The sequence below is a fragment of the Oncorhynchus nerka genome, linkage group LG10 (genome assembly GCF_034236695.1).
Source record: "Oncorhynchus nerka isolate Pitt River linkage group LG10, Oner_Uvic_2.0, whole genome shotgun sequence".
NCBI lineage: Eukaryota > Metazoa > Chordata > Actinopteri > Salmoniformes > Salmonidae > Oncorhynchus > Oncorhynchus nerka.
In genome coordinates this window covers 18627102-18642369 of record NC_088405.1, presented here as the reverse complement: position 1 = coordinate 18642369, position 15268 = coordinate 18627102, and the positions used below count along the sequence as shown (strand labels likewise).

General features: G+C 42.2%; 1 protein-coding gene across 2 annotated transcripts in view; it reads left to right on the top strand.

Moving 5' to 3' along the window:
- Positions 1–15268, top strand: part of LOC115134967 (leucine-rich melanocyte differentiation-associated protein-like) — a 477253-nt gene continuing 461985 nt past the window's right edge. Inside the window, exons 1-2 of one of the 2 annotated variants that reach the window (XM_029669102.2) lie at positions 1–320; positions 1363–1463. In XM_029669102.2, coding sequence (XP_029524962.1) covers positions 279–320; positions 1363–1463 — 143 coding nt within the window. In that variant the 5' untranslated portion in view covers positions 1–278. The remainder of the gene's footprint in view (positions 321–1362; positions 1464–15268) is intronic. The other variant, XM_029669101.2, reaches the window with a different exon arrangement.

Here is a 15268-nt window from a genome sequence, read left to right as displayed (position 1 = left end):
AGGTTAAGGACTGTCTCCACCACTCTGAAATGCGACACAAGCGAATCCTGCCATAATACTAGTAATAGCGCGTTTCCGCATTGGATCAGCTGATTCGGAGGAAGTATGCGGAAGAAGTAAATTCGAAACCTCAAGTAACCAAACCAAATAGTGACCTTTTTGGAAAGCTACTGACAGTAAAGTTTGTAAAATTTATTTTAAAGCATAAGAGTACCTGTACCAGTTCCACTCCAGTAGTTATTTCACAGAGGTAGCCTAGTAACTGAACTGTCATCATCATGGCATGCAGCGACTCTATGGTCACAATGAATGGAACCCAAGTAAGTGTGAATCAATTCCAACATTTAGTGTTGGTAGCATTTCTCGTTTGCAATTATAAACGAACAGTATACAGTCGGATAGTTATCAGTGTATGTCGCTTAGAGGATTTGTTTTTCGTGCATTTCTGGTAGGCTACGATGCATTACCTCCATTGTCATGTGCTGCTACTGTCATGTGACTTAAATAACTTTTCAGAACATTTGCGGAACTGTAGTGTTTTGGCAGGTAGAATGCAAGCTCGTTTTTATAAAGTTTGAAACGCATTACTGCAGCGCAGACATGGCTTTATGATCTAGTCTATTCGATGGTGTTTTATCAATGTGTCGAAGCTGAGCAGTGAGCACAGTTGTGTGCACAGGGCAGGTGTACAGAGTCAATATACTACCGTGCACCTTAAAGGTTACAGGGCATGTTTAAATGAAAGTGACAATGTAACTGACCAGGTATCAAACATAGGCTACCTGGAAGGTCTCTCACATTGGCCAAGCCATCAAATGGCTTAAATACATTCAATGTCCAATATTATGTCATTGATTTAACTTTAACTATTCAGGGGAGCACAAATGAGACCATGGTTTCATTCACGATGGTGCCCTGAGTACAATCATTTTCTCAATCAAGAAAATTAATATTATTGGATGTGTAGCTGATGGAGAATGTATTGTTGTTCGTTTCACAAGTCCTCAGGTCACAAACAAAGGTAAACCGTTCACCATACCACCTACCCTGCCCCATAAGCTTAAACACATTCACTCCACCATGGGCTATTTACTCTTACTCACTTTAACACAGAAACGGACTGGCCATAGAGCAGTTTGAGCAGATGCCTGATGTGCTGGTCCACCGTTAGCCTAGTAGTCCTGTCTAAAATGTTATTATTATTTTTGCACATACTGATCATTATTTGGCTAACAATGGGGACCTCAAGGATAAAAAATCCAACGGTGTGTTAGAAATGCCCGGGCCACTCTGCCCACTCTGTCCCTGTTGTATCCCATTAATTAACATGTATCTATGTATCTCTCTGTTGTTGCTTTACAGGTTTCCTATATTGGACATGACTGTGAGGACATCCCAGAGTTCCTTGGAAAAAAATATGGATGCTTGGCAAGACGGCTAGATCTCAGCTTCAATCAGCTAAGGTAGGAGATGAGCTGAGATGAGTCGTGAATACTTCCATGGACACAGTGCTGCCTTGAGGGTGATGCTTTGTGTTAGGTCAAATGTCTTATTAATTAAGACACAACTATGTAATCATACCCTTCATTAATAAGTCATTATACATTATTGTAAGGAATATGCATACTCTTACACTAGATTACATATAAATAGGATTGCATACAGGCCTTGCATATTCATGCAGTCATCACAGTGTGGTGATGGGTGGATGCAACTCAATATTAAGGTGTCCCAAATGTTTGGTTTACTCAGTGTAGATGGATGGTACACTGACCTGCCTTCATTGTTTTTACCACCTTATCTGATAAAGATTGGATATTTCTACTGAGATACATCTTATTACTGTACAGGAACAATTAGGGTTAATTGCCTTGCTTAAGAGCACATCAACATTTTTTGTCATGGCCGTGTGAAGGGCAGGATGCATCCCAAACGGCAGTCTTCAGGCCCTGGTCAAAAGTAGTTGGCTATAGGAAATATGGTGCTATTTAGGAGACACTTAACAGCGGAGAGCTGGGTTGGCTGCTACCACGCTGTGGCTGAATTAAAGGCCTGATCAATAAATGTGACATGTTAATGCAGGGGCCAAATAGAATAAAAGATCCTTCTGACAGGACCTGAAGAATCACCTTGTGGCAGCTGGTTCAGAGCGAGGGAGCAGGGGGTGGGGGTGCCGTCTCAGTCATCTCAGCAGCAGGACTGGCAAAGTTGATCTGACAACTAAAAGAGGAGAGATGATGGTTAGAAGGTGCTTTTGTTTCTTGACCTGTCAGGGCCTTGAAAGGCCTCTGAATGGAGGCTCTTTTTGTCACGTCGTCGAAAATTGTCGTCGTCCAGCATTGTCTGTGCTGGAAATGGGGATTTTTGTTTAATTGATTCGCTTTGCGCCCGAGTCCTGTCACGTTAATAATTGCTAAGTCCCGCACCCCGGCCCAGTCTGTCGTGAATAAATGTGTGCTTATCAGAGCATTAATAATCCTAATGAACCGCAGCGATTGAAAAACTAGCGTTGTGTTGGCTGGAGTTTGATTTGCCTGCCTTTTCCTTCTTCTGAGGGCGTCAAACTGTGAAGATTTCAGACATGATTTCCCCCCTTGAATGCAAAACAAAGGCAACGTGGTAAAATGTGTAAACTGCAGTTCTCTTTCATTGGATGTAATAATGTTAGACTGGTTGGTCATTTGCTGGGTTTTGAGTTGTTATTACACAGTTAACAACAAGAGAACAGTTAGTAGGCTAGAGCTTTTAGTAATTGTGTTGATTGATGTCATTCAAATGCTGATGACATTATTTTCCGATCAGCCTTATCTTGAGTAATGAATGATCGCATTCTCATATCTATTACATTATACATATGTTATATTATAGGTATGTTTCTATATAATAGATATGTTATATATTATATTAGATACATTGTAGATATGTTATATATTGCTTTTTGTACAGGTTATGAACAGTGTGATTACTTGTTTTGTGGTTTGACTTTGTGGTTCCTTTCACTAACCCTAGTCATCCTAGGCAGAAACTCTAGAGACACAGGAGGCAGAGAGACAGTCCTTTGAAGCCTATTGATTTATCGAAATGGACTTCAATACAATCATACAGCCATGGTTATACTGTGTCCAAGGCCCTGAGTTTCTCCTGGTCAGGTTGGTTGCAGTCAGTGGTAACAAAACGTCTAGTCCCATGTAGTCTATGGGCTCGTTTGAGTGGTAAGGCGAGAGCAAACAACTGTAGATGAAAGTTGAGGAGTGAAGTCGGGGAAGGTGCGTCTGCGACAGCCTAAAGTTGGACACTGATGTGGTTTTCCAACAGCAAGGCTCAGATCAACATGGCAGTGTTTCCATTGTTTATAAAAGTTGTTCTTTATAATGTTGAAATAATCATGTCTCCAACCCCCATATCACACACTGAAAATATATTTGTGTACAATCAATTGGTGATAGGTTGTGTGACGTTCATGTAGGCAGGCGTAAGTCGGACAATTTGTATCCCCATAATGCAACACACTTTGAAAGACACTGACTTTTTATTTATTTTAATTAGATTTGTTTTACCTTTATTTTACTAGGCAAGTCAGTTAAGAACAAATTCTTATTTTCAATGACGGCCTAGGAACAGTGGGTTAACTGCCTGTTCAGGGGCAGAACGACAGATTTGTACCTTGTCAGCTCGGGGATTCGAACTTGCAACCTTTCTGTTACTAGTTCAACGCTCTAACCACTAGGCTACCCTGCCGCCCCAGGGTAGCCCTGACGAAAGTGATCCTCTCTAGTGCTCCCACCATCATCCAGTTGTGGTGAGGTGATTTGAGTGTTTCCCTAGCCTGGTCTCAGATATGTTTGTGCCGTCTTGCCAACATCTATGGTAATCAGTTAGCAAGGCAGCATAAACAGATCTGGAACCAGGCTATTATTTCCCTAAATATTCCTCATACACTGGATGTGTGCAAAGAGGGATATAGCTAGACAGACTGTCCATGTTGCATAGCTCTAAAATACAGTAATGTCTACCTTCCTTACAGGACATGGTAGCTTGTTAGCTGTTAGAGATGGCTTCATGGAAGTTGACTGCTACAGGCCTAATTTACCTGATGCAATTGCTGTACAATATGATCTTGTTGCCATCTGATGCACATTCAAATGTCATAAAAAATCAACACTGCAGAGCTCTCCCTGTCCTCTGCCGTGCCCTGATTGTATCACTGCTGATCACATCTGGAAATGTGCATGTACACTCTGGCCCATCTACCCAATTTTGACTCTGTTTCACTGATTTCTGCTCTTGTAAAAGCCTGGGTTTTCTGCACGTTAACACTAGAAGCTTATTACCTAAAATTGATGAATTGAAAGTGTGGGTTCACACTTTCAGTCCAGATGTGTTGGTCATTACTGAGACGTGGTTAAGGAAGAGTGTTTTGAACACTGATGTTAACCTTTTCTGGTATAAGACGCTTTGAGCTTCTTGTTTTATATTTTTAGTGGTATTGTTAACAAACACAACCCCATAAAGAAAATGAGAATTAAAAACAGATTCTGCCCCTGTTTCGACCGTGATCTGGCAGTTACTCCACTTCAAGAATTCCATTTGTCGAAAAGCTTGGAACGCGTAAACTCAGGCTGACTGGCTCTCGTTCAGGCAAATGAGAAATGCACTCAGGCTATCTGGAAGGCCAAAGTTAGTTACTTTAAGGAGCAGTTCTCTCTCTGTGTGGATCTAACCCCAATGAGTTCTGGAAAACGGTTAAAGACCTGGAGAATAAACCCTCATCCTCACAGCTGCCCATGTCCCTTAATGTTGATGATGTGGTTGTTACTGACAAGAAACACATGGCTGAGCTCTAATCACCACTTCATTAAGTCAGGAATCCTGTTTGACTCCGCTATGTCTCATTGCCCATCCAACAATTTCTCATCTCCCATCCCTTCTAATGTGACTAGCCCCGATGCTCCTCTCTCCTTGCCCCACTACAATGTTTCTCCCTGCAGGCCTTCACTGAGTCCGAGGTGCTAAAGGAGCTCCTTAAACTTGACCCCCTAAAAAACATATGGGTCAGATGGTTTAGACCCTTTCTTCTTTAAGGTTGCTGCCCTTATCATTGCCAAGCCTATCTCTGACCTTTTTAACCTCTCTCTCCTTTCTGGGGAGGTTCCCATTGCTTGGAAGGCAGCCATTTTGCATCCTTTATTGAAAGGGGAGATCAAGCTGATCCTAACAGTTATAGGCCAATTTCTATTTGCCCTGTTTATCAAAAGTTTGGGAAAACGTGTGAATAATCAACTGACTGGCTTTCTTGATGTCTATACTATTGTCTCTGGTATGCAATCTGGTTTTTGGTCAGATTGTGGATGTGTCACAGCAACTTTAAAAGTCCTAAATGATGTCACCATTGCCCTTGATTTTAAGCAATGTTGTGCTGCTATTTTTATTGACTTGGCCAACACTTTTGATATGGTAGACCATTCCATTCTTGTGGGCCGGCTAATGAGTATTGGTGTCTCTGAGTGGTCTTTTGCCTGGTTTGCTAACTACCTCTCTCAAAGAGTGCAATGTATGAAGTCAGAACATTTGTGATCTCAGCCACTGCCTGTCACCAAGGGAGCACCCCAAGGCTCGATCCTAGGCCCCACACTCTTCTCAATTTACATCAATAACATAGCTCAGGCAGTAGGAAGCTCTCTCATCCATTTATATGCATATGATACAGTCTTATACTCAGCTGGTCCCTCTCCAGATTTTGTGTTAAATGCTCTACAACAAAGCTTTCTTAGTGTCCAACAGGCGTTCTCTGCCCATAACCTTATTTTGAACACCTCCAAAACAAAGGTCATGTGGTTTGGTAAGAAGAATGCCCCTCTCCCCACCAGTGTGATTACTACCTCTGAGAGTTTAGAGCTTGAGGTAGTCCCCTCATACAAATTATTGGTAGTATGGCTTGACAGTACACTGTCCGTCTCTCTGCACATATCAAAGTGGTTAAATCTAGACTTGGTTTCCTCTATCGTAATTGCTTCTCTTTCACCCCAGCTGCCAAATGAACACTGATTCAGATGACAATCCTACCCATGCTAGATTACGGAGACATTTATAAATCAGCAGGTAAGGGTGCTCTCGAGCGTTCTTTACCATTCGGCCATCAGATTTGCAACCAATCCTTATAGGACACATCACTGCACTCTATACGCCTCTGTAAACTGGTCATCTCTGTATACCCGTCGCAAGACCCACTGGTTGATGCTTATTTATAAAACCCTCTTAGGCCTCACTTCCCCCTATCTGAGATATCTACTGCAGCCCTCGTCCTCCACATACACCCGTTCTGCCAGTCACATTCTGTTAAAGGTCCTCAAAGCACACACATCCCTGGGTCGCTTCTCTTTTCAGTTTGATGCCGCTAGCGACTGGAACGAGCTGCAAAAAAACACTAACTGGACAGTTTAATCTCCATCTCTTCATTCAAAGGCTCAATCATGGACACTTACTGACAGTTGTGGCTGCTTTGCGTGATGTATTGTTGTCTCTACCTTCTTGCCTTTGTTGTCTGTGCCCAATAATGTTTGTACCATGTTTTGTACTACTACCATGTTGTTCTGCTGCCATGTTGTTTTGCTACCGCGTTGTTTTCATGTGGTGTTGCTTCCATGCTATGTTCTCAAGTGTTTCTGCAATATTGTTGTCTTAGGTCTCTTTTTATGTAGTGTTGTGGTGTCTTGCTTGTCGTGATGTGTGTTTTGTCCTATATTTTTATTTTTAATCCCAGCCCCCGTCCCTGCAGGAGGCCTTTTGGTAGGCCGTCATTGTAAATAAGAATTTGTTCTTAACTGACTTGCCAAGTTAAATCATTTGTGTTGGTTTTAGAAAAGATCAAGGCCCGCATAATTGTTCCTCGTTCTTGATCGCATCACATTAACCTGTCTAGGACTGAGGTTCCGCAACAGCCAGTGAAAGTGCAGGGCGCAAATTCAAAACAACAAAAATCTCATTATTAACATTCCTCAAGCATACAAGTATTTTACACCATTTTAAAGATACAATTCTCGTTAATCCAGCCACAGTGTCTGATTTCAAAAAGGATTTACAGCAAAAGCACCACAAAAGATTATGTTAGGTCACCACCAAGCCACAGAAAAACACAGCCATTTTTTCTAGCCAAAGAGAGGAGTCACAAAAAGCAGAAATAGAGAGAAAATGTATCACTAACCTTTGATGCTCTTCATCAGATGACACTCATAGGACTTCATGTTACACAGTACATGTATGTTTTGTTTGATAAAGTTCGTATTTATATAAAAAAAATCGGAGTTTACATTGGCGCATTACGTTCAGTAGTTTTAAAACATGCGATGATATTGCAGAGAGCCACATCAATTTACAGAAATACTCATAATAAACAAAGATATGGCTATTATACATTAAACTTTAGCTAAACTTCTCCTTAATGCAACCGCTGTGTCAGATTTAAAAAAAACTTTATGGAGAAAGTAAACCATGCAATAATCTGAGTACAGCCTTTAGACAACAAAGCAGCCAAAAAGATACCCGCCATATTGGGTAGTCAACATTACTCAGAAATAGCTCAGGTCGCGCGTCAGACGTTCCGTTACAGCCCATAGAAACATGCCAACCTAAGTATGGAATCAATCTTTAGGATGTTTTTAACATTAATTAAGATTTATGTTCCAACCGGACAATTCCTTTGTCTGTACAAATGAAGTGGAACGTAGCTACCTTTCACGTGAGCGCGCCAGACCGAGGCTGTGGCACTCTGCCAGACCACTCACTCAAAGAGGCCTTATGAGCCCCTCCTTTAGAGTAGAATTCTCAAAACATCTCACTTTTCTAACTCCCACCATCTCATATCTAGGGCCAGTATTTAATTTCTGACCAGCAAAACTCTGGTTCCTGTACGTTCTGGAGTTTTCTGTTCATGTGTCCTAATGAAACAACTTATCCTGTTGCACAGTGTAAATTAACTACCCTTTAAGCGATGATTGGAGGCTGTGGAAGTCACATGATTGGGTAGAGCTGTGAATTTCAATTAGCGAGCAGACGTGACGGTGATAAACGAATCAGGAAGTAGAGTGATTTTTCTTTCTCGCTCACTCTCTCTCGCTAGCTCAGGGTCGTAGTTATCCCCATAAGAACTCTCCTTGAGGACAAAGGAACCCAGTCCCACAGCTCTGTGTAAAACATGTAGTCTGTCCCTGATGAGAGGAACTCTCTGTGATACCGCCTGTACTTGTTATGAATCACTTCAAAACAGGTGCTTGACGTCTCCTCGCCCCTATCAAGATTTGTTTCACGGTACCGCTCTGTAGACACACCAGCGTTTCACAATTGTGACCCCATTTCGGTGACGCCAAAAGTAACCCAAGTGCTAACTGCCTTGACGACTGACACATTGTCAGACGGTTTGAGTGGACTGTCTTCAGTATAATATGTTTATATCCGTCAGCCCAGTTAACAGCTCTCATCCACTAACTTGACAATGAGTGTCAGTGAAAATGAGGCAGCACCTGTCTCTGAAGTGTGTGTGTGTGTGTGTGGGGGGGGGGGGGAAGGGAAAGTCAGGAGATAAAGTTGGTGTAGCAGCCTGTCACACCTACACCTCATATCCCCATGCCAACCTGTCAGGCTGCCTCATCGATGTGTTGAGAGAGTGAGACTCCTAGACCGATGTAGCAGTTGGAGGACAGGGGTGGATATTATTGTGCTGTCCACTTAGTTTCAGGTGGGTGTGTGTGTGAGAGAGACATTGCGACGATGGGGAATACACTGTAGACACCACTACTATCTAATGGGTACTACTAGAGCCAGTGTCTGTCGTAGGGGTTTCAATCCGTTACCTGCTGTAATATCATATATGACACCCGAGGAGAATAAATACTAACATTATCTGGTTGTTTCAGTGCAACAGATGAGTCACATCTCTTTTCAGACGAAACATTACATTGAGACTTGTTAGTAAAGAGAATAATTTGACAGGTTTCCTCCTTGTCACCACCACGCTCGGCTGTGTTGTTGTTTCTGATTGCAAATGAGATGGTTAGGGTCCTGTGTAGCCTGTTGTCTCATCACATGCAATAGGTCTCAACTGTAGTGGTACTATACAGATCAAGAGGTACACACACTGGTAACTTTGGGGAGCGTTTTATTGAGCCACACTGCTGCATCGTAGTGTTAAGATGTATGTTGTGGTGATCACAGCTGTGTTGTAGTGTTCAGATGTATATTATGGTGATCACAGCTGTGTTGTAGTGTTCAGATGTATATTATGGTGATCACAGCTGCGTCGTAGTGTTCAGATGTATATTATGGTGATCACAGCTGTGTTGTAGTGTTCAGATTTATATTATGGTGATCACAGCTGTGTCGTAGTGTTCAGATGTATATTGTGGTGATCACAGCTGTGTCGTAGTGTTCAGATGTATGTTGTGGTGATCACAGCGGTGTCGTAGTGTTCAGATGTATATTGTGGTGATCACAGCTGTGTCGTAGTGTTCAGATGTATGTTGTGGTGATCACAGCGGCGTCGTAGTGTTCAGATGTATGTTGTGGTGATCACAGCGGCGTCGTAGTGTTCAGATGTATATTATGGTGATCACAGCTGTGTTGTAGTGTTCAGATTTATATTATGGTGATCACAGCTGTGTCGTAGTGTTCAGATGTATATTGTGGTGATCACAGCTGTGTCGTAGTTTTCAGATGTATGTTGTGGTGATCACAGCGGTGTCGTAGTGTTCAGATGTATATTGTGGTGATCACAGCTGTGTCGTAGTGTTCAGATGTATGTTGTGGTGATCACAGCGTCGTCGTAGTCTTCAGATGTATGTTGTGGTGATCACAGCGGCGTCGTAGTGTTCAGATGTATGTTGTGGTGATCACAGCTGTGTCGTAGTGTTCAGATGTATGTTGTGGTGATCACAGCGGCGTTGTAGTGTTCAGATGTATGTTGTGGTGATCACAGCTGCGTCATGGTGTTCAGATGTACAGTGAGGGAAAAAGGTTTTTGATCCCCTGCTGATTTTGTACGTTTGCCCACTGACAAAGAAATGATCCGTCTATAATTTTAATGGTAGGATTATTTGAACAGTGAGAGAAGACAACAACAAAAATCCAGAAAAACGCATGTCAAAAATGTTATAAATTGATTTTCATTTTAATGAGGGAAATAAGTATTTGACCCCCTCTCAATCAGAAAGATTTCTGTCTCCCAGGTGTCTTTTTATACAGGTAACAAGCTGAGATTACGAGCACACTCTGAAAAGCTGTGCTCATAATCTCCGTTTGTTACTTGTATAAAAGACACCTGTCCACAGAAGCAATCAATCAATCAGATTCCAAACTCTCCACCTTGGCCAAGACCAAAGAGCTCTCCAAGGATGTCGGGGACAAGACTGAGACCTACACAAGGCTGGAATGGGCTACAAGACCATCGCCAAGCAGCTTGGTGTGAAGGTGACAATAGTTGGTGCGATTATTCGCAAATGGAAGAAACACAAAAGAGCTGTCAATCTCCCTCGGCCTGGGGCTCCATGCAAGATCTCACCTCATGGAGTTGAAATGATCATGAGAACGGTGAGGAATCAGCCCAGAACTACACGGGAGGATCTTGTCTATGATCTCAAGGCAGGTGGGACCATAGTCACCAAGAAAACAATTGGTAACACACTACGCCGTGAAGGACTGAAATCCTGCAGCGCCCGCAAGGTCCCCCTGCTCAAGAAAGCACATACATGCCCGTCTGAAGTTTGCCAATGAACATCTGAATGATTCAGAGCACAACTGGGTGAAAGTGTTGTGGTCAGATGAGACCAAAATGGAGCTCTCTGGCATCAACTCAACTCGCCGTGTTTGGAGGAGGAGGAATGCTGCCTATGACCCCAAGAACACCATCCCCACCGTCAAACATGGAGGTGGAAACATTATGCTTTGGGTGTGTTTTTCTGCTAAGGGGACAGGACAACTTCACCGCATTCAAAAGGACGATGGGCGGGGCCATGTACCATCAAATCTTAGGTGAGAACCTCCTTCCCTCTGCCAGGGCATTGAAAATCGGTCGTGGATGGGTATTCCAGCATTACAATGAACCAAAACACACGGCCAAGGCAACAAAGGAGTGGCTCAAGAAGAAGTACATTAAGGTCCTGGAGTTGCCTAGCCAGTCTCCAGACCTTTATCCCATAGAAAATCTGTGGAGGGAGCTGAAGGTTCGATTTGCCAAACGTCAGCCTCGAAACATTAATGACTTGGAGAAGATCTGCAAAGAGGAGTGGGACAAAATACCTCCTGAGATGTGTGCAAACCTGGTGTCCAACTACAAGAAATGTTGTGGTTGTATGTTGTGGTGATCACAGCTGTGTCGTAGTGTTCAGATGTATATTGTGGTGATCACTGCTGCGTCGTAATGTTCAGATGTACATTGCCAGTCTAGGGTTTTTCATATTTTTTAAAACTATTTTCTAAGTTGTAGACTAATAGTAAAGACAAACTATGAAATAACACATGGAATCATGTAGTCACCAAAAAGGTGTTGAACAAATCAAAACATATTTTAGATTCTTCAAAGTAGCCACCCTTTCCCTTGATGACAGCTTTGCACACTCTTGGCATTATCACAACCAGCTTCACCTGGAATGCTTTTCCAACAGTCTTGAAGGAGTTCCCACATTTGCTGAGCACTTGTTGGCTGCTATTCCTTCACTCTGCAGTCCAACTCATCCCAAATCATCTCAATTTGGTTGAGGTTGGGTGAATGTGGAGGCCAGGCCATCTGATGCAGCACTCCATCACTCTCCTCCTTGGTCAAATAGCCCTTACACAGCCTGGATGTGTGTTGGGTCATTGTCCTGTTGAAAAACAAATGATAGACCCACTAAATAAATCAGACAGTGTCACCAGCAAGGTACCATCACACCTCCTCCTCCATGCTTCACGGTGGGAACCACAAATGTGGAGATCATCCGTTCACCTACTCTGCGTCTCACAAAGACATGGCGGTTGGAACCAAAAATCTCAAATTTGGACTCCAGACCAAAGGACAGATTTCCACCAGTCTAATGTCCATTGCTAGTGTTTCTTGGCCCACGCAAGTCTCTTCTTATTGGTGTCATTTAGTAGTGGTTTCCTTGCAGCAATTCGACCATAAAGCCCTGATTAATGCAGTCTCCTCTGAACAGTTGATGTTGAGATGTCTGTTACTACATTTATTTGGGCTGCAATTTCTGAGGCTGGTAACTCTAATGAACGTATCCTCTGCAGCAGAGGTAACTCTGTATTTGTTTCCTGTGGCACTTCTCATAAGAGCCAGTTTCATCATAGCGCTTGATGGTTTTTGCAATTGCACTTGAAGAAACTTTCAAAGTTCTTGAAATGTTCCATATTGACTGACCTTCATGTCTTAAAGTAATGATGGACTGTTGTTTCTCTTTGATTATTTGAGCTGTTCTTGCCATAATATGTACTTGGTCTTTGACCAAATAGGGTTATCTTCTGTATACCACCCCTACCTTGTCACAACACAACTGATTGGCTCAAGCACATTAACCTCTCTAGAGTATGTGGGATGCTAGCGTTCCACCTGGCCAACATCCAGTGAGATTGCAGAGCGCCAAATTCAAATACAGGAATACTCATTATAAAAATTCAGAAAAGACACAACTATTAAACATAGGTTTAAAGATGAACTTCTTCTGAATCCAACCACTGTATGATTTCAAAAATGCTTTACGGCGAAAGCATACCTTACAATTATTTGAGAACATAGCCCAGCAGACAAATCATTACAAACAGTAACCAGCCAAGTAGAAGAGTTACACAAGTCAGAAATAGAGAGAAAATGAATCCCTTACCTTTGATGATCTTCATATGGTGGCATTCAATAAATGTTTGATTTGTTCGATAAAGTCTCTTTATATCCAAAAGCCTCCGTTTTGTTCACGTTTTCTTCAGCAATCCACAGGCTCAAACGCAGTCAAAACAGGCAGACGAAAAAAATCCAAATTGTATCCGTAAAGTTCATAGAAACATGTCAAACGATGTTTATAGTCAATCCTCAGGTTGTTTTTAGACTAAATTATCTAAAATATTTAAACCGGACAATAACGTTGCCAATATGAAAGGCACTCTCTCGGGATTGCGCATGAAAAAGCTCTGTGATACTGTAGGGTCCACTCATTCAGACTGGTCTTACTCCCTCATTTATCAGAATACAAGCCTGAAACAATTTCTAAAGACTGTTGACATCTAGTGGAAGGCATAGGAACTGCAATTTGAGTCCCAAGTCAATGGATACTGTAATGGCATTGAATAGAAACTACAAAAACAAAACAAAAAAAACTTCCTGAATGGATTTGTCTCAGGTTTTCACCTGCCAAATCAGTTCTGTTATACTCAGACACTATTTTAACAGTTTTGGAAACTTTAGAGTGTTTTCTATCCAAATCTACATTATATGCATATCATATCTTCTGGGCCCGAGTAGCAGGCCGTTTAATTTGGGCATGCTTTTCATCCAAAATTCCGACTGCTTCCCCTACCCTAGAGAAGTTAAGAAGGAAAGAAATTCCTCAAATTAACTTTCAACAAGGCACACCTGTTAATTGAAATGCATTCCAGGTGACTACCGCATGAAGCTGGTTGAGAGAATGCCAAGAGTGCAAAGCTGTCATCAAGGCAAAGGGTGGCTACTCTGAAGAATCACATATAAAATATATTTTGATTTATTTAACAGTTTTGATGTCATCACTATTATCATACAATGTAGAAAATTGTAAAAAAATTAAAACCCTGGAAGGAATAGGTGGGTCCAACCTTTTGACTGGTACGGTATGTTTTGGTGATCACTGTCCTCTACTCTGTACTGAACAGATACATCTCACTATCTCGCTCGTCTTTTATTGATGATGTAAGTGCTCCCCTTAGTACAGAATGTGCAGAAATAGACAATATAGAACTATTGGGTCTCAATAGTCAAATTCATCTAAATTAGTCTACAAAGTCTTACATTCTTCAGCACAATGATATACAGTAACTGTGTGTTTTAACCAGGACAAGACCCATCATGACTGTGTTTTAACCAGGACAAGATCAATCTTGATGTCCCATCATGTGCTCTACTGTCATCCAATGAATCAAGGCTGTTGTTCCCTGCTCCCCCCCACACCCACCCAAAGCTGTAGAGCGAGATGAACGTGGAGTTTTTGCATTGCAGGTCAACCCTCCTCCACCTGTGTGTGTAGGATAAGGCTACAGTACGTCAGCCATGGCAGCCATTTGGCATTTTAATGGGAAATCAAGTATGCTAACTCACAGGTAATAGAAAACAAACTAAAGTGCTCTAAATGTCGCCCAGCCTGTCAAATGAGATGTTAGTAGTGTGATGAAAACAGAAAAAGGAAGACAACGTAGGGAGGGGACCCCCGGTTACTACTCAGAAATGAAATAAAACCTTGTATGGCCTGTCATCCATGTCGTTTTATATTCCTATCTAAAGCACATTATGGTATTACTCCGCCACACGCCTCACTCATCTGTCTCTCTTAATTCGTCACAGGCGGCGCTCCGTCTTTCAAGTCTCCGTATGTCAACAGGGAAAGGGGCCTGCTAATTGACAAATGGGTGTCACAGACATGAAGTGCTCCTTTCCCATCAGAGCTAGACACTGGGTGTTTGATGGGGAACCAGAGGAGGGGAGGGGGGAATATTATTGGCATAAACCCAGTAAGAGCCATCCGACTGGGGCTGAAATGAGAAGTGACAAGGGAGAGAGAGGGGCTGTCATTGTCTTGGCTGAGTGTTCAGTCTGCAGAGATAGCAGTATGCAGATAAAGTGTCGGGGGGGGGGGTGAAAAACCGTCTGTATGAAGACTTCAAATTACTTAACTGGGAGTGTGGTGTGTGTGTGTGTCCGTGTGTTTGACTTGGCGCTGGTTTGTATATATTTCATATCTGATCTATCAGTCCCATTTAGGAGTAATATTCTGTATAACCAGGTTTGCATCTCATGAATTAGGGCCAATACAGTGTTCCTCCAGACAGATTTAAAATGGAGAGATAAGAGAGACAAAGCCAGCAGACCAGGAAGTAATATATTCATATTGGAAGCTATATGCAATTTCACATCAATTCTGTCCTATTGAAAACACTCCATTTTAATTTTCATTGGAACAATTTCCACAGTGATGGACCACTCAGGGGAAAGTGCAGAGATGGGAGAGAAAATTGAGAGAATAATGGGACTAGATGGAATGGATGTAATGAGTTGTCA